General features: G+C 50.5%; 5 protein-coding genes and 1 non-coding gene across 6 annotated transcripts; 1 reads left to right on the forward strand and 5 right to left on the reverse strand.

Annotated features, from left to right (window-relative positions):
* Positions 1-696: 696 nt before the first annotated feature.
* BDZ99DRAFT_475059 (uncharacterized protein) lies at positions 697-1,038 on the reverse strand (the record flags this gene model as incomplete). Its single annotated transcript, XM_033721949.1, has 1 exon — positions 697-1,038. One exon carries the CDS (start codon positions 1,036-1,038, stop codon positions 697-699), a length of 342 nt encoding a protein of 113 aa, XP_033578474.1.
* A 521-nt stretch (positions 1,039-1,559) lies between these two features.
* On the reverse strand, positions 1,560-2,587 carry BDZ99DRAFT_518772 (uncharacterized protein; the record flags this gene model as incomplete). The annotated part of the gene is made up of 4 exons (XM_033725332.1): positions 1,560-1,698; positions 1,831-2,094; positions 2,278-2,452; positions 2,503-2,587. 4 exons carry the CDS (start codon positions 2,585-2,587, stop codon positions 1,560-1,562), a joined length of 663 nt encoding a protein of 220 aa, XP_033578475.1.
* Positions 2,588-3,234: 647 nt separating this feature from the next.
* Positions 3,235-5,161, reverse strand: BDZ99DRAFT_440391 (FAD/NAD(P)-binding domain-containing protein; the record flags this gene model as incomplete). Its single annotated transcript, XM_033717712.1, has 2 exons — positions 3,235-3,292; positions 3,385-5,161. One exon carries the CDS (start codon positions 5,159-5,161, stop codon positions 3,557-3,559), a length of 1,605 nt encoding a protein of 534 aa, XP_033578476.1. The 3' UTR covers positions 3,235-3,292; positions 3,385-3,556.
* Positions 5,162-6,572: 1,411 nt separating this feature from the next.
* Positions 6,573-7,285, reverse strand: BDZ99DRAFT_461568 (uncharacterized protein). Its single transcript, XM_033719645.1, has 3 exons — positions 7,219-7,285; positions 6,814-7,127; positions 6,573-6,760 (listed from the first exon to the last, which is right to left on the reverse strand). Exon 2 carries the CDS (start codon positions 7,109-7,111, stop codon positions 6,842-6,844), a length of 270 nt encoding a protein of 89 aa, XP_033578477.1. The 5' UTR covers positions 7,112-7,127; positions 7,219-7,285; the 3' UTR covers positions 6,573-6,760; positions 6,814-6,841.
* Positions 7,286-11,279: 3,994 nt separating this feature from the next.
* Positions 11,280-11,373, reverse strand: BDZ99DRAFT_t42. Its single transcript has one exon. It is a non-coding gene; the product is annotated as a tRNA-Ala (tRNA).
* A 305-nt stretch (positions 11,374-11,678) lies between these two features.
* On the forward strand, positions 11,679-13,962 carry BDZ99DRAFT_569544 (uncharacterized protein; the record flags this gene model as incomplete). The annotated part of the gene is made up of 6 exons (XM_033727894.1): positions 11,679-11,985; positions 12,038-12,257; positions 12,323-12,441; positions 12,721-13,064; positions 13,113-13,659; positions 13,908-13,962. Exons 1-6 carry the CDS (start codon positions 11,858-11,860, stop codon positions 13,960-13,962), a joined length of 1,413 nt encoding a protein of 470 aa, XP_033578478.1. The 5' UTR covers positions 11,679-11,857.
* Between the last annotated feature and the right edge of the window lie 227 nt (positions 13,963-14,189).

The following is a 14,189-nucleotide window of genomic DNA, read 5'->3' on the forward strand; positions in this document are numbered from 1 at the left end:
GAAGTATGCATAGTAAAACGGGTATGCTGCACAGCCTTGCCATAAGTAGCCTCACGTACGGCCTCACGTACGGCCTCACGTACGGCCTCACGTACGGCCTCACGTGAGGCCTTACGTGTAGCTGGCCTATATATATAGCCTCACGGAAACGGTAAGAATGCACAATGAAATAGTGAGGCTGTACAGCCTTCCCATTTCATATAGATGCGCGTGAGAATTAAGCGCCGGAGCTTCCTCCGAGCCCTCCGGACCAATCAGAAGATCAGACGTAAGAAGGGTGTATACGGAGTAGAAAAGGGGTGTACACCGAGTAAATATAGGGTGTACATTTAGCAGCGCCCTAAAGTTTCTAAGCTTATTAGCAATTTTTTAGGCTATAATAATACTTTTATTAGTAAGATTTTTAAGTATTTTTTAGCCCTTTAGCAGTAAAACTTTCCTTAGCTTACTATTTTTTAATAGCCTATAACCTTTAATCGGCTTCTATAAGTAATTGCCCGCGGTTATTATTAATAGCATTATTTTATACTTACCCTTGCTGCCAGTATTAATTATTTTATACTAATAACAGTATTTATAAATAAACTAGATCTGCTCTAGGTTGCTTGCTAGCGCAATACGGTAGCCGTAGCAATAAATCCAGCTCTTTTTATGCCTTTACGTGCGTAAAAGCGCGATAAAACCTGGCAGGCGGTCCTAATTAATGCCCTTAAAGTTGTCCGCAAAGCGCGCGTTAAAGCCTCCTATATTAGCGCTGTTGTCGTTGTCGGTAGTGGCCTCGGTGGCAGCTTTTAAGCCCTTAATGGGCGGGACAACAGCCTCCTCAGGCATAAGGTCGCGCAGCTGGGACTTAAATGGGCGCTCCTCGGTGGCCTGGGATACGGCAATCGCTAGGGCTTTGCGCGGCGATTGGCGCAGGGACAACTGTTGCGACTCCTCGGGCGCGATAGGCTGCTTGGTAGTACTGCAAGCGCTGCGCTTTTGGGAGCCATTAGGGGGGGCTTCGGCGACGCGTTTAGTGCCTCGGGTAGGTGGCATATTAACGAAAAAAAGCGCTGTTAGGGCAGTAGTGGATCAAGAAGGGGACCTGACAATAAGGCTTCTAGCCAGGCCCTTAGACGCACGTTGCTGGCAAGCAGGAAGTGTAGATGCGTATAGAGCTCGGAAAAACACGCGAAAGTAAGTTTAGGTAGCGCCACTGTGGCGCGTTTTGGCTGCTTACTAACGCAACTCAACACCAGAACACTATCGCGAGACTGCCCCTCCAGCCAGCTCAAGAACCTCACGAAAATCGCCTAAAAATACTAACTCGATCAATCAAATCAATCAAGTTTCCCTATTAGCACTTGAATTGCTTGCTAAAAGACGTCGAGAAGACGTATTTGATTGATTTGTTACATAATCAAGTCGATCAATCAACGCTTGCAAGCGCGTTGATTGTTGACAACTCTGCATCTTTGAATGCAGTGAGGACTGGCGGATCGCCAACAAACGCTTGAAGCGTCTTGAAGTAAAAGGGTGCAGCAGTCGTTGCTCGAGCAGCTTGCCTGATGGCCACATCATCGACCCCCGTCATTGTATAGTGTTACAAAATTAGGCGTTTCTAGACTGTATCTATGATCATATGTACGGAGAAGATACGCCTCGTCGTCTATGCCGGTGGCCGCTCCGTCGTTGGACCGAGCAGTCAGACATAATCTACATGTAGTCAGTATTGTACTCAAAATGAGCGATCTAAACCACGTTCAGGAAACAAAGGACCTCCAGAGATCTTCTGATTTCCTACGATATGACTGATGTCTGTTGATGGAGGTATGCTGATGCACTTACGTTTGGCAAAGTGAGTCTGTATCGTGCTCCTCCGCTGACCCCCATGGGAATTTCTCTTCGCGATAGCAAAGACCGGGTTGGTGCTGTTTGCAGTACGTTTGAATCATTTGACGGAGAGCACGCTCGAAGGGCTTATGGTGGTACTTTGTAGCTAGAGGAATTGCACTTCGAGTATTCGTGTACATTTCGGTCAACAGCTGGCGAAAAGCGTCAACCGTCTCGGGAACGGCCATTCGGAGGCGACTAAGGGCTATGGTTGATATTCTAGAGATAGCTATTAGGATAGCTATTAGCTTACGATCTGATGGAAAATTCGTCAACTCCAGTGAGGCACCATTGTGGTTATAAGGGACGCCAAGCCCACTGAAGTGTTTACCACAGGTTTTCGCGACGCTGTAGAACTTACGCTAAATACTACCAGAGGCTCCAAAAGCTCGACGCACTCACCCCCCAGTCGATGTGCCATACGTCTTGTCAAAGTAGTGACATGGATGAAGATTTGCGGCGTTAAAATTTCTAGGGTAGGATGTGAATTCGTTTTCGAACACGTTCTCGTATCGTGCGATCTTGTTCATGAGCTCCAGCATGAGAAGCACGCTCGAGTAGGACCTCACTCCTCCATCTTATGTTCATGTCAGTAGTACGTCTTGATGTGGGGGTTGAGAGACGAACCAAATGTAAGCAAGCGTTCGCCTTCACTATCGTTCAACACGGCTTGCCCAGGTACGCCCCGTCTTATCGGCCCAGTAAAGCTCATGCTTGCTGAATAAATCTTCGTTGATAGCTCTAAAGGTAGTGGCTTGTGTGCCATGGGTATTGTCTTCTACCACCGTGCTTGATCTGTTTGATTCGTTCGAAGGAGGAATCGTGGTGTTTGTCAGTGCAGATGCTGTATTGACAGTTGGAACGGGTGTGGCAGTGTCTATCAATCCAGGCGTGGTTTTTTCCCAAACGGTTTCTTCAACTGTGCTCACGATCAAGGCATAATTGTCTCGTTGAGAAACATGCACGTAGAGCTCTCTCTAGCTCTCGCTATATTTGACTTTCCACGTGGGGAATCGACGATGTCGTGTAGAAGGTCCGAATAGATGAAGCGTCGTCTGCATCTACTGGACTATTCATGACCTCAGTGACGGCTTTCTTGATCGCATCGGTATCCTTCGCCTTTTCTTTTTGCGAATATGAGTGAGATCGAATTGAAGACTGATCAGCCTGGACCTTACGTCTTTTCCATCTTCATTGAGCGAGCCGATAGGAAGCCTAGTCGCATTTGCATCATTTCCACCACTATCCTTTTCAATCAAGACTACAAGTCGGCGTAGGTCGGATAGAATTGAGGCGCATTCCCGGAAGACTCTTTGCATTTGAGGATAGTTTGGCGGAAGAGTGGCTTGTATGTCTTTCGCATATTTTTCTATAAACTCTGCGATCCCGCTCAGGGAACCAGCCGGACGAGGATGCACTGGAGATGACGCAAAATGAGAGGAGTGCTATCTCATTCGGTGGAGGAGCCGTCTTTATGGGAAATGCGAATGCTGGCGGGGCTTCACTTACAATACTCGTTGAGCTCACCTTCCAGTATGCTACATAATTAGTGGTCCCGTGATGACTCTGCAAATACACCTTGGACTTGTAGCACATTACCCTGGACTTCAACCCACTTGATGTGTTGAAGAACCGCAAATAGTAGTAAGAAGATGTAGAACGGTCTAGGAAAGGTGTATGCTCACTTTACCTTCTTCCTATCTGTCCCCTTTCCAAACCTCATCTCCAAATCCTCGTTCGCCTCTACGATTGCCCTCCCCGCCCCCTCCCACTTCTTCCTCCTCCCCTCAAACAGCCGTGCTAGATACGGTAAGTCGATCCCTCCCATCAACAGACTACACCACCTCGGCTGCCATACCCAAAACCACCACCCCTTCCAACCATACCCTAAATTTTCGTTCACCCCCGTCCCCGCCGCTGCATGCAACCACCCTCTCCATTTCCCCTCCTGCACCACCTTCGCCGCCGCCGCCGGCTCTCTACTGAGCACCGTATTCACCCAGCGGTGATGCGCATCAACTTCCCTATTCATCCGATCTTCCGAGGGTAGCGGAAACGCCCCCTTAAAAACCTGCGCAACAGCCATACACGCCAGATCCGCAACCTCACAAATCCCGCTCCCAAGCTGCCAGCTATCCAGCACAGCCACAGAATCCGCATATGCAGGCGGGAAGATATTCTGATACAGCCGATGCGGTATCAACCTCTCCTTCTCACCCCCAAGAATCTCAGCAAGAAACGGCGGATCCCGTCGGTGATACCCCGTACAAAAAATAATCACATCAGTAGCAACGCGCGATCCGTCCTCCAACTCTACCGTCTCCCCATTCACGATCTGCTTAACATTCGCGACAGATTTGATAGAGCCGTCGCGCAGCTGCGGCACAAAAGTGTCCGACAGCATAACCCGATTCGTAATCCGCGGCGGCGCGGGCCGAAACCCCCAAGCTGGATCCAGGTCCCAACTCTTCTCGCTCAGATCCGCAAGCGCTTTCTCGACGAGCCCGAGCGACTTCACCGGCGCGATAGCGGCCACCGTGGCGCTGATGGCAGCGACGCGGCGCGAGGCGAAGAGGTCGACGGGCTTGCCATTCACAAGGCGCGGCAGGACGTGGATGCCGCGGCGGTGGGCGACGGTGACGGAGGCGGCGTGGTGCGCGACGAGCTCGGCGCAGATGTCGGCGGCTGTGTTGCTGAAGCCGATGACGAGGACGCGCTTGCCGGCGAAGGAAGGTGGGTGCTTAAAGGCGCTGGAGTGGAGGATCTGGCCGGCGAAGATGGAGGCGCCTGGAAGGGTGGGAGCGGAGGGGGTGTGATGTGCGCCAGTAGCTAGAACGACTTTGTCGAACTGGAGGGTGTGCGGCGAAGAAGCGTGTTTGGTTTCGGCTTTGATGTCCCAGCCGTCCGCGTTGCTGGTTGATTTTGAGATTCTCAGGACGGACGTGTTTAATCGGATCCGTGGACGGAAGTTGAATGCATCAGCATAGCGCTCTAGGTAATCTAGGAATTGGGCTTGGGTGAAGTACACGGGCTCATCTTTCCCGATTGGGAAGTCGCTGTAGCAGTTCTTATATTTACTGACGTTTGTCAAAGTACTTTCCAGGACTGTGACGGTGTTGGGATCGTCGGAGTAAGCCCATAGACCGCCGATGCGGTCGCGTTGTTCGAGGAGCATGGCGTCGAAGCCTTCTTCGAGGAGGTTTTTGAGCGCACATAGGCCTTGCGGTCCGCCGCCTATCACGGCAATTTTGGTTGAGGAGGGGGCCCGCGAGCGAGGGGAGGACATGGTTGAGAAATGAGTATGAATAGATAGAAGACGCGGAGATACAAGAATGAGAAGAGATACGAGAAATACAAAACCCCCGACCTCGTAGTGTATATACAGTATTTAGATAGTGCGCATTATTTTGAGTTGAATGTTTCGTGAAAGGACGTAATGGTAAACAAGTTAAGACGAGAGATGGGCGCCCAGAGACCTTACATAGTGTGTCGGTCGCTCGGGCTATTCTTGCGATGGTAAGCACTAGGCAGTATACGGACTGACGATCAACTTGACAAAGAAGTAGTCGCTTCATGATATCCCCTGGTTAGCGAGAGAAGATGTCAGTATCGTTCGTAGATGCCGTTATTTGAGGGGGCCCAAGGGGTTTCTACATCGTTTAATATGGTGGACGTCTGTCTGATTGAGAGGGTTGGAAATGCAACTAAGGGCGACTATGGGGGACATACGCGTTCGATTAGACATATTTCGGAGGCGAGAATTTACAAGTAGGAAGTTTATACACCTTTGATGAACATTCAGAGCCGTATGCTGAGAAGGTCACATGACTCTCACGGGATAATGGCGTGGGACACACATGACCGGTCCTGTCCACCGATATAAAAGAGCAACAAGACTGACGAGAAAAAATATCAAGCTCGTGAACACAGCTGTGAGCAAAGCAGCAAGACGGAGGAGCTATGGTATAGAAGTTGGTGGGAGGTGGATAGATCGAGTAGTTGAATGATCTTATGATAGCGTCTGTGGTTTAAAAAATCCTCGGACGACGAACGATGATTTCAACCAGCCAACCCTGAACGATAATGGTCTGGGTGGTGGAGGAAGTGTTGGTGCAAACGTGCGAGGGCGCGACCCCGAATGGAGTCTATTTCATCTGCTGGGTGAATTTGGTGACGAAGATCTCTAAGAAAAATAATCAGTCAAAGAGAACGAGCACTTTTCAATGAATGAGACTGCTTTTTCAAAGCTGTAATGGTCATACGTATCGGAAAGAGGTCTAGGCTAGCATCATCAGCATGCCGTGTCAGCGAGGAACGATCCGTTGACACTCGACAACATACAACTTCCAACAGGACCACCAGCTAGAAAATCTTCTATTATTGATGGGTTAGTTCCGCATGCTGTCCTCCTCTAGAAAACTTCAGTTCGAGATCTTTCCTCAAACACTCAGAAACCCGAGACAAAGGGCCGGAATGGAGCCGAGTCAAGGCAGCACGCGTCGCGTGCATCGGTGAAAATCAATAAAGCATGGTGGTCCGAGCATCCAATATCATCCTGGGCGGACCCACGATCGGCATCCTTCGCGGGAAGCAAGGGCACGAACGAAGCGAAGCGGACCCTGAGGGCACGAAGCGATGGTGTTAGTCACGAGTAAAAGCACGTCAAGGAAAGCAAATTCTCCAGAAAAAATTCTCCAGAACAACGATCCATGGATCTTGTATATTCTCCTGCGCAAAAACGAGTTGGGTATTATGGTATCAAAGACTCCCTCGCGTGTTCTCCTTCCTCGCTTCCATTACTTCTGCTGATACCGAGCGATTGTATCTGACGAATACACATGGCGGGCCTGGAGACATGGCTTTCGATTTCAGAACAGATCGTTATCTGATGCACTGTTAGAAGATTACTCGAAGAGTCATGCTTGGGTAGCAACTAACCAGCACCACACCCTCCTCACACCATCCTCTAAGCAGCAGCAGCCGGAGCCGGGGCGGGGGCAGCAGCCGGGGCAGGAGCACCAGCGGCGGCGGCCTCAGCCTCGGGGGTGACGCCCTCCTTCTTGGCCTTGGCGTCGAGGGCAGCCTTCTGCTTCTTGCCGACAAGCTTCTTCACGAACTCGCCGATCTGCTTGCTGAAGGCGCCGAGGCCGGCCTTCTTTGCGAAAGTCTCAGCAGCGGTGCCGGAGTGCTTGGCAGCATCCTCGTGCTGGAGAATGTCGTCCTTGGTGACAGCCATTTCGTAGAGTTGAGAGCTGGAAGGTGTCAGATGAGATCAGGCAGCAAGATTCTGACAGCTACAGCGACGAGCAGATAGCCTCAGCTGCGGTTATCAAGATGTCATACCTTGAAGAGAAGGAGTGGATAGATATTAGAATAGGTTGCGGATTAAAAGGCTGAAGATCGAATGGTAGCTGTCGAGGATAGAGCGAAGGGAAAGGCTGGGAGGAGCATCACCCGATAGCTATATAAGCCCCTAGCATTCTTCGTTGGCACCCCCTGCGCGCTGGCTCCCACCAGCAAAACGCCATGGTCCCAAGCCTCAGCCCTTCGTATCATCTCGCGCTTCCCAATCCAATCTCGCTCCGCCATGCACGCCCCGCGCAGCCCATCACAGCTTCGAGACCCATAACATGGCCCCGCCCCTGCTATCGGCCCTGGATCCAGCCTAGCCGCGGCGCCCGGCGAGGCTGTTGGTGAGTCGACAGCACCGGAGGTCCAGGGGTTGCAGCCTTTTCTGTGACCTGCGCGCAAGACATGGGGTCACGGGCCCCTTTCTGCACTGCAGGACGGCAGCATATGGCGGCGCCCAACCACGCACCGCAGGCTGTGTCCCGCGGCCGCCCGTTGCTCGTGCTGCCGGTCGACCCAGGTGGTGTTGTTCGACGCCGTGAGGTGTGGCTGCGCGACCGACCCCGGCTGCAGAGATTGCGGGATACGAGTCGTGGGTCGTGTGAAGGGGGAAAGCGAGAGAGCGCAGGCGGCAAGGCGGCCGCCAGTTCTGCTTGGCGGGCTGAAATCGGCTGCCCTGACTGGAAGATGGGCACGATCCCGAGTGCTTTGGGCGTTCTCGGCGCCGTTCATTTCTTGGTGAAGCGTGGAGGTTGCCGACCTGCACTCTCCGTTTCCCTCCTTGGCAGCCTGGATGTCGCGAGCACGACCTCCACACCGATCCTGCTGATGCCTTCGCCCACCTGACTGCTGGACGGAAGAGTCGGCAGGCTGCCGGTGAGAGGGTGCTGAGCAGGACGATGACACACGGCAGGGTGCTGATGAGTTGTTCTCATATCGGCTGGCCATCCCAGCTCGACCTTCACAGCTCCAATATCATTCGCCCCGCTTTATCCGAATGGTCCAGCGGCACACCGTGCACTGTCAGCCTTGGATGCATGCATAAAACGAGACGGGGCCTTATTGGAGGTCAAAATAAGCAATCGGAGGGGTGCCCCGACCCGCTAGGTGCCGGCCTCTGCTGGGCCCGTCACCCAGGCGCACATACCGGGGTCACGTTGTTCCAGGCTATATCTCAGCTTTCGTATACTGCGTATAAGAGGATGAAAACTCCCATATCTGCTCGTGTATGGCTCTGAACTTTGTGCCCTTTGCCTCAGCTCCCCTCGGGCCCGTCCCGCCAAGAAGAACGGCAGATTAAGATTGCTATTTGCCAAGCAGCGCCGGATCCAGGGATGAAGCTAATTATACGCTTTCTTGCAGACGCCACAACGCACATGTGGGTTTCAAAGCTTGAATTCGCAACGGAGAAAAAGGAGAGCGGTTGCACGGCAACGTTGTGCTGAGCACGACATCTTCAATAAGAGCCATCTGCTGCACTCAGTCCTTCGTAACAAACAGGAAGTTCACTTTCATAGCGATTTCGGTTGATCTCAATCCTTCACAGCTATTACAGCAACGCGCAATCTCGCATAACCAGAGGACAGGACACGAGGCTTCCGCAGACCATGAGAGAGCATTCCATTTTTGACCCACAAAGCCCAATTGAGCTCCTCGGAGTATCGTAAAAACTAGCTGAAGCTTATCAGGATCTTCAAATATAGCTTCAAATAAGATTCAAGATTGGGCCTCTAGTTTGCGACGGACTTGGACCCTGCATTTACTAGACCTTTGACCTCAAGCACTGAAACCATCGGCTCCTGCACAAGCGTTCCTGGTGACCACGTTGGCAGCTGATGGCTGATGCAGACGCCTAGGATTGACATTTTCAAGACAGAGCTTTGCGGAGCACATGTAGAAAACTCCGAGAACCACTTGTGGGGCTTGCAAGTTTCTTCCATCAAAATGACCTCTTGTTGATACATCCTGCGGGCGATTCAGCAAGACCGGCATTTGACGCTACAGTCTGCTATCTGCATTTCGCGAGTTCTTGAGCTCCGTCAATTCCCCCGTAGCTCTGCTAGGTCTCTTCGCAACTTCCGGAATTTTTACTTGTGTTCCTTAGCGAGGCTATACTCCACATTCATAAGCAGTGTACCAGTTATCATCTAAAAGTGATGATACAACTTCATGGACTTACTCGGAGAGTATATCCTTTACGACCGCCTTTCGTTTTTCTATCATGTCTAGCAGCTTGTTCGAAGTCGCTTGCATATTTTTCCCAAACACCACAAAACGTAGTTTCGAGAGACAGCCTTCTTAGCTTTCAGATTTTTTCAAAAGCGCCTTCGCTTTGTCGAACAGTTCCATCTCCTCCTCAGTCCAGACCTCCCTCATCCTATTTTCCACGCTTCGTTCCAAGGAGAGGCGCATCCCTCCAAAATAATGGCCTACGAGCAAAGCATATTCATGATAGAAATGCCTGAGATGCTTTGTAATAACGTCCATGTTCTTGCGTTGAGATAGGAGGAGACACTGAAAATGACCCCGAGAAGAACGGCGTAGGCAAAGATATGGATACCAACAACGCTACCGGTTGTAGAGAATCCGCTGTCTTGGCAAGACAACGTACAAGAAGTAGTAAAATCCGTCATGACCTGGGCATTGGGCTGAATTAGCGATCGAGGAAGAGACAATGCCACATTTGCAAGTAAATGCATGTTTACACAGACCTGAAAGTGTACGACGGGTGGACGGTGCCCAACCCCGCTTTGTGCATCCCTCTCAACGCTCGTCCTGTGTCTTGATACCCCTACCCAACACTTGAGAGGCTAGAAATAAGACCCGATCAGCAAAAAAGAACTCTCCTGCACACTAGAACCACGCTTGATTATCGAGATGCCCGGTTCTTTCATTTATGGGCCTATTCTCTGTCTTTCAAACCGACGCACTTCTCCTACCACACTGCCAATATCTCTCGCTATCAGCCAGTCTCCTCACCTCGCGAACTCTTAGCCTCAGTGAATTCATCCCCACCCCGTCGCGATAGCTCTCCTCATCATTCACCGGAAATCTGCGCTCCAACCTATCAGCCGCAGTCGCAATGACAATCGAGAATGCAGCTTCATCTAAGTCACTCCGCCAACGCATCGGTCCTCCGGCATCTACCCGAAGTCCCTAGCTAGGTCTCCTATTCTTCCCCCACGGCACAAAGCTCGTTTGTGGCCAAAACCCCCCAACGCCGCCCGGCTCTCAGACTGCTCCGACGGCTTTTCCGCAGTCCGGATCGTGTCGATCGCCGCATACACTCTTCTACTTTGATTTTCATTAGTTCGGCATCTCTCTTGATTTAGGAGGTATTGTAAGATTACGAGTTCTTGGAGCTCATGTCGGATGGTTTGCTTGATCGTGTTTATCTCGCGAGTGCACCGGCGTTGGAAGTTAGGGAGAGGGGCAAGTCGACACAGGGGGGCTATGGGGAGGACTTTTTATCGTAGTGTTAGCGAAGGTCTGCTTAGATTGCATGAGGAGAGGGTTTAGAGGCAGAGGGAAGTGAGTAGGCTTTATCATAGGTTAACGTCATGGTTCGTGGAATCCATAGACAATATTCAACCCTCTCCGGATTGATGAACGCGAAACGCTTCGCTACGCAAAAATTCGGTGATGCGTGCGTGATCCCGCGCAACTCCGCAACGCCCTCCCGCCACGTGTACTATTCGTCTCTATTCCCCTCTTTTTCATCGCATACAAAGGGTGCCGCCGAGAGCATATTCCGGTTACGTAAGCACCTCACCCAAATCTCGAACCTTGCTTGCTTCGCACCACCCAACATGGGCCAATAAATGTACTTTCTGCGAGAATCATTAACAAGAGGCACAGAGAGATACATCTAGCGACTTGGAAGCGTATTTAGCTTCTGAGCTTGTTGTGTGCAGCTCTTCGAAGGTACCGAAAATTGGTGGTTTTGATGTTCCTCGCCCCGCGTAGCTGTTGGGGTCCGGAATATGCACTCGGCGGCACCCTTTGTACCACGTACGAGCGAAAAGACATCCCAAAATGCAAAAAGAAATCGCGATTGGACTTGCTGGGAATCGAACCCAGGACCTTTCCCAGCCGGTACGCAGTGCTATGCAATGCTAAGGGAAAATTATACCACTAAACCACAAGCCCTTAGCACATTCAATACAGGATTCTGTAATGAATATTGGGATGGCTGCCGAATATTTTTATATATATAGCCTTACAATTCAATCCCCTCCATAAGGGCTTTCCTGGTGCCTGGATTTCCACTCCCTCTACCCCATCCAGCACGCAGGGAAAGCGTTGTTGGCATATTCTCTTCGCATGTGAGGAAGCCCTTTGGATAAGCGGGCCCTAGGAGGTAATAATTGGCACGAGCCTTGGCAATACGCCCCACCTCTCCGCCACTCTCTCCCGAGAACATGAACCTGAAGCCCGAATCCACCTACTGCACACCTACCACGACCACGTCAGCTGGATCAATGAACCTACGTCGCAATGACTGTTCGAACAGGATGCGGGCCCTCCGCTGCTGGGCTGAGGGTCACCTCAATGCCCCCTTCACTTTACCCTCACTACCTACTCACCCAACCCTACTCACTGAGCCTCTCGCTCCTCGGCTTCTTTTTGAACCATGAACCACTGCGACAACATAGCTAGGCAACTAGCCACTGAGGACGATGGTGGGGAGGCAACTACTTATATCGTTGAGAGCAAAAACCGCATCGCCAACAAGAAAAGGCTTGACAAACAATGGGACGAGTAAGTGCAGCACAATGTCATCTGTATCCATACTGCTTACACCATCCATTAGCTTTGTGACGATGTATGATCTCCCAAAAAGCCTTCTGGAATTTCATGCGCCTCCAGCCTGCAAACAACTGGAGCTTTTCTTTCTTCACCTTGCACGGATCTCAAACGGCACCATCGGAGACAGGCCTACCGTCCGGTATCTGCAGAAACTTTTCATCTTGGTTAAGCAATTAATCCTTATGCAATCAGGCTTTCGGATCCCACCAGCAGATGTCACATGTGTGCTAGGCATAGGCGGACCCTCCTCATCTACCAACCTCTATTATCTAACACATATATTTGACAGAGTATCAACAGCCTTTTCCGATGTGGAGAAGCAATCATAAAGGCCAAACCGAAACCTGTTGCTATGTTCCAGGCCACCGAGGACATCGTGACATATAGCTGGTGCCAGGACGAACATGAGTACACACATCCTCGAGTGAGAGTTCAGGTGAATTGGCTCGCCATTATGATTTCAAATGCTGCATTCCGTCCAGGCGAGGCCATTGAATCCACGAGCTGGTTATAGTCGATTGAGGGTATATAATACGGGGACGTGGACCTATACCTCGATCGCTTCAGGGGAGTTCTAAGATTCTCGATTCGTGTCCACCTGCGGAACAGGAAGGGTCATCGAGGGAAGGAACCTACGTAAAACTCCCTATCCCCAAGGCTATCTAATGCTGCTTTAACCATATACAGGAACTCTATTCCACTCTGTATAGAAACAGATCCGTCTGACTGGTATACCTGCCCTGTTGTATATTTCATTGCATTAGCCCTCGCGGATGATGTCTTTAAGGACTTGAATGATTACCATTCCATCCGCATCCCACCAACAGCAAACTCCCATGCTTTCGATATCAACCCCGACAAGACAGATCTACCTGTATGCCGCAGAGTCAACACGGATGGTAGTATCTCTGAGAAAATCATGACAGGGAATTCACTTTGGACATACTTGGCCGACCTTGGGTACCGTTGCGGCTACAAAGACAAGCTTTCCAGCTATGCCTTCCGCAGAGATTGCGGTAATAGCCTTGACGGTACAACACCCACCGTAACTGCTATCATTCATGCTAACTTCTTCCAAGACAAAGTGTCTACTGCCAAAAGACGTCAAGTGATAGGACACCAGGCCGGCTCCGATTTAACCTACCAGAAGTATTACTCCTCGACTACCATCGGCATAGATCTTCCCTCTGTCGTTCGGGGAAGGGATCAAGATCAAGAATACATAGACTTTGCCCGTTGTATTACTTTCGGCAGGGACACCAATGCACCAATGCCAGAAGGATCGCTCATCAATAATATACCGTATTTGGTCCCGGAACAAGAGCTCAAACAGTTGCAAGAAAAGTATCCCAAGCGGGCGCGAAATGACCTCGTGAAAAAGGCAAAGAAGGATCATTTTACAAGAAAGAGAGAAGCGTACTTTACAAACATGGACCGCCATCAACACGAACCACGGTCATCGTATTACTTTGAGGTTATGCTGAAGTACGACCATGCCCGAAGAGCCCTTATCGAGAGCTTCCGGGACCCCAAATCATTAGACAAAGTCTTGCGCTCTCTGCAGATACTAGCACACCCCTCAGCTCCGAGCCCGCATTACTATCCAGGAGCGGGGCCCAAAAACCAGTGCGACGACTGCCCGGGCTTGTGGAGGATAACTAAAAATTCCAGGAAAAATTACCAGCACCCAGAGTCTCTCTTGTTATGCGCCCAGACTCATTCATCCGAATTTTTTTGCATCCTATGCCGTAGATGGGTCGCAATCGTGAGGTGGGAAAGCTATTGCACGGCGCACCTGCAGCAGCTGCTGCTCAGAAAAGATAGAGGAACATTTTGCGGTTTCGGAAAACACCTTGGGCTGACAATAATTCCAGCTCTCTGCCCTTTCTGCCTCGGGAGCTCAAAGAAAAAGGCATTAGTACAATATAAGCAATTTGTGATACGAGACGAGTATTGCTATTATATATCGCGTCATAATAGAGACAACATCCTAGGGTTGCGATTAGGTAGAGGCAAGGTATTAGAGTTTAAGGAACCGGTGCCCTATCCACATCCTCTCTGTTCGCATTACAGTTCTTTACTAGGTAATTATTATTCGCACTTTAGGGAATCTTATAGCATTTATTTTCGAAAGTAGAGAGCCTTTATAGTATGCA

This window comes from Mytilinidion resinicola (genome assembly GCF_010093595.1).
Source record: "Mytilinidion resinicola strain CBS 304.34 unplaced genomic scaffold BDZ99scaffold_7, whole genome shotgun sequence".
Classification (NCBI taxonomy): Eukaryota; Fungi; Ascomycota; class Dothideomycetes; order Mytilinidiales; family Mytilinidiaceae; genus Mytilinidion; species Mytilinidion resinicola.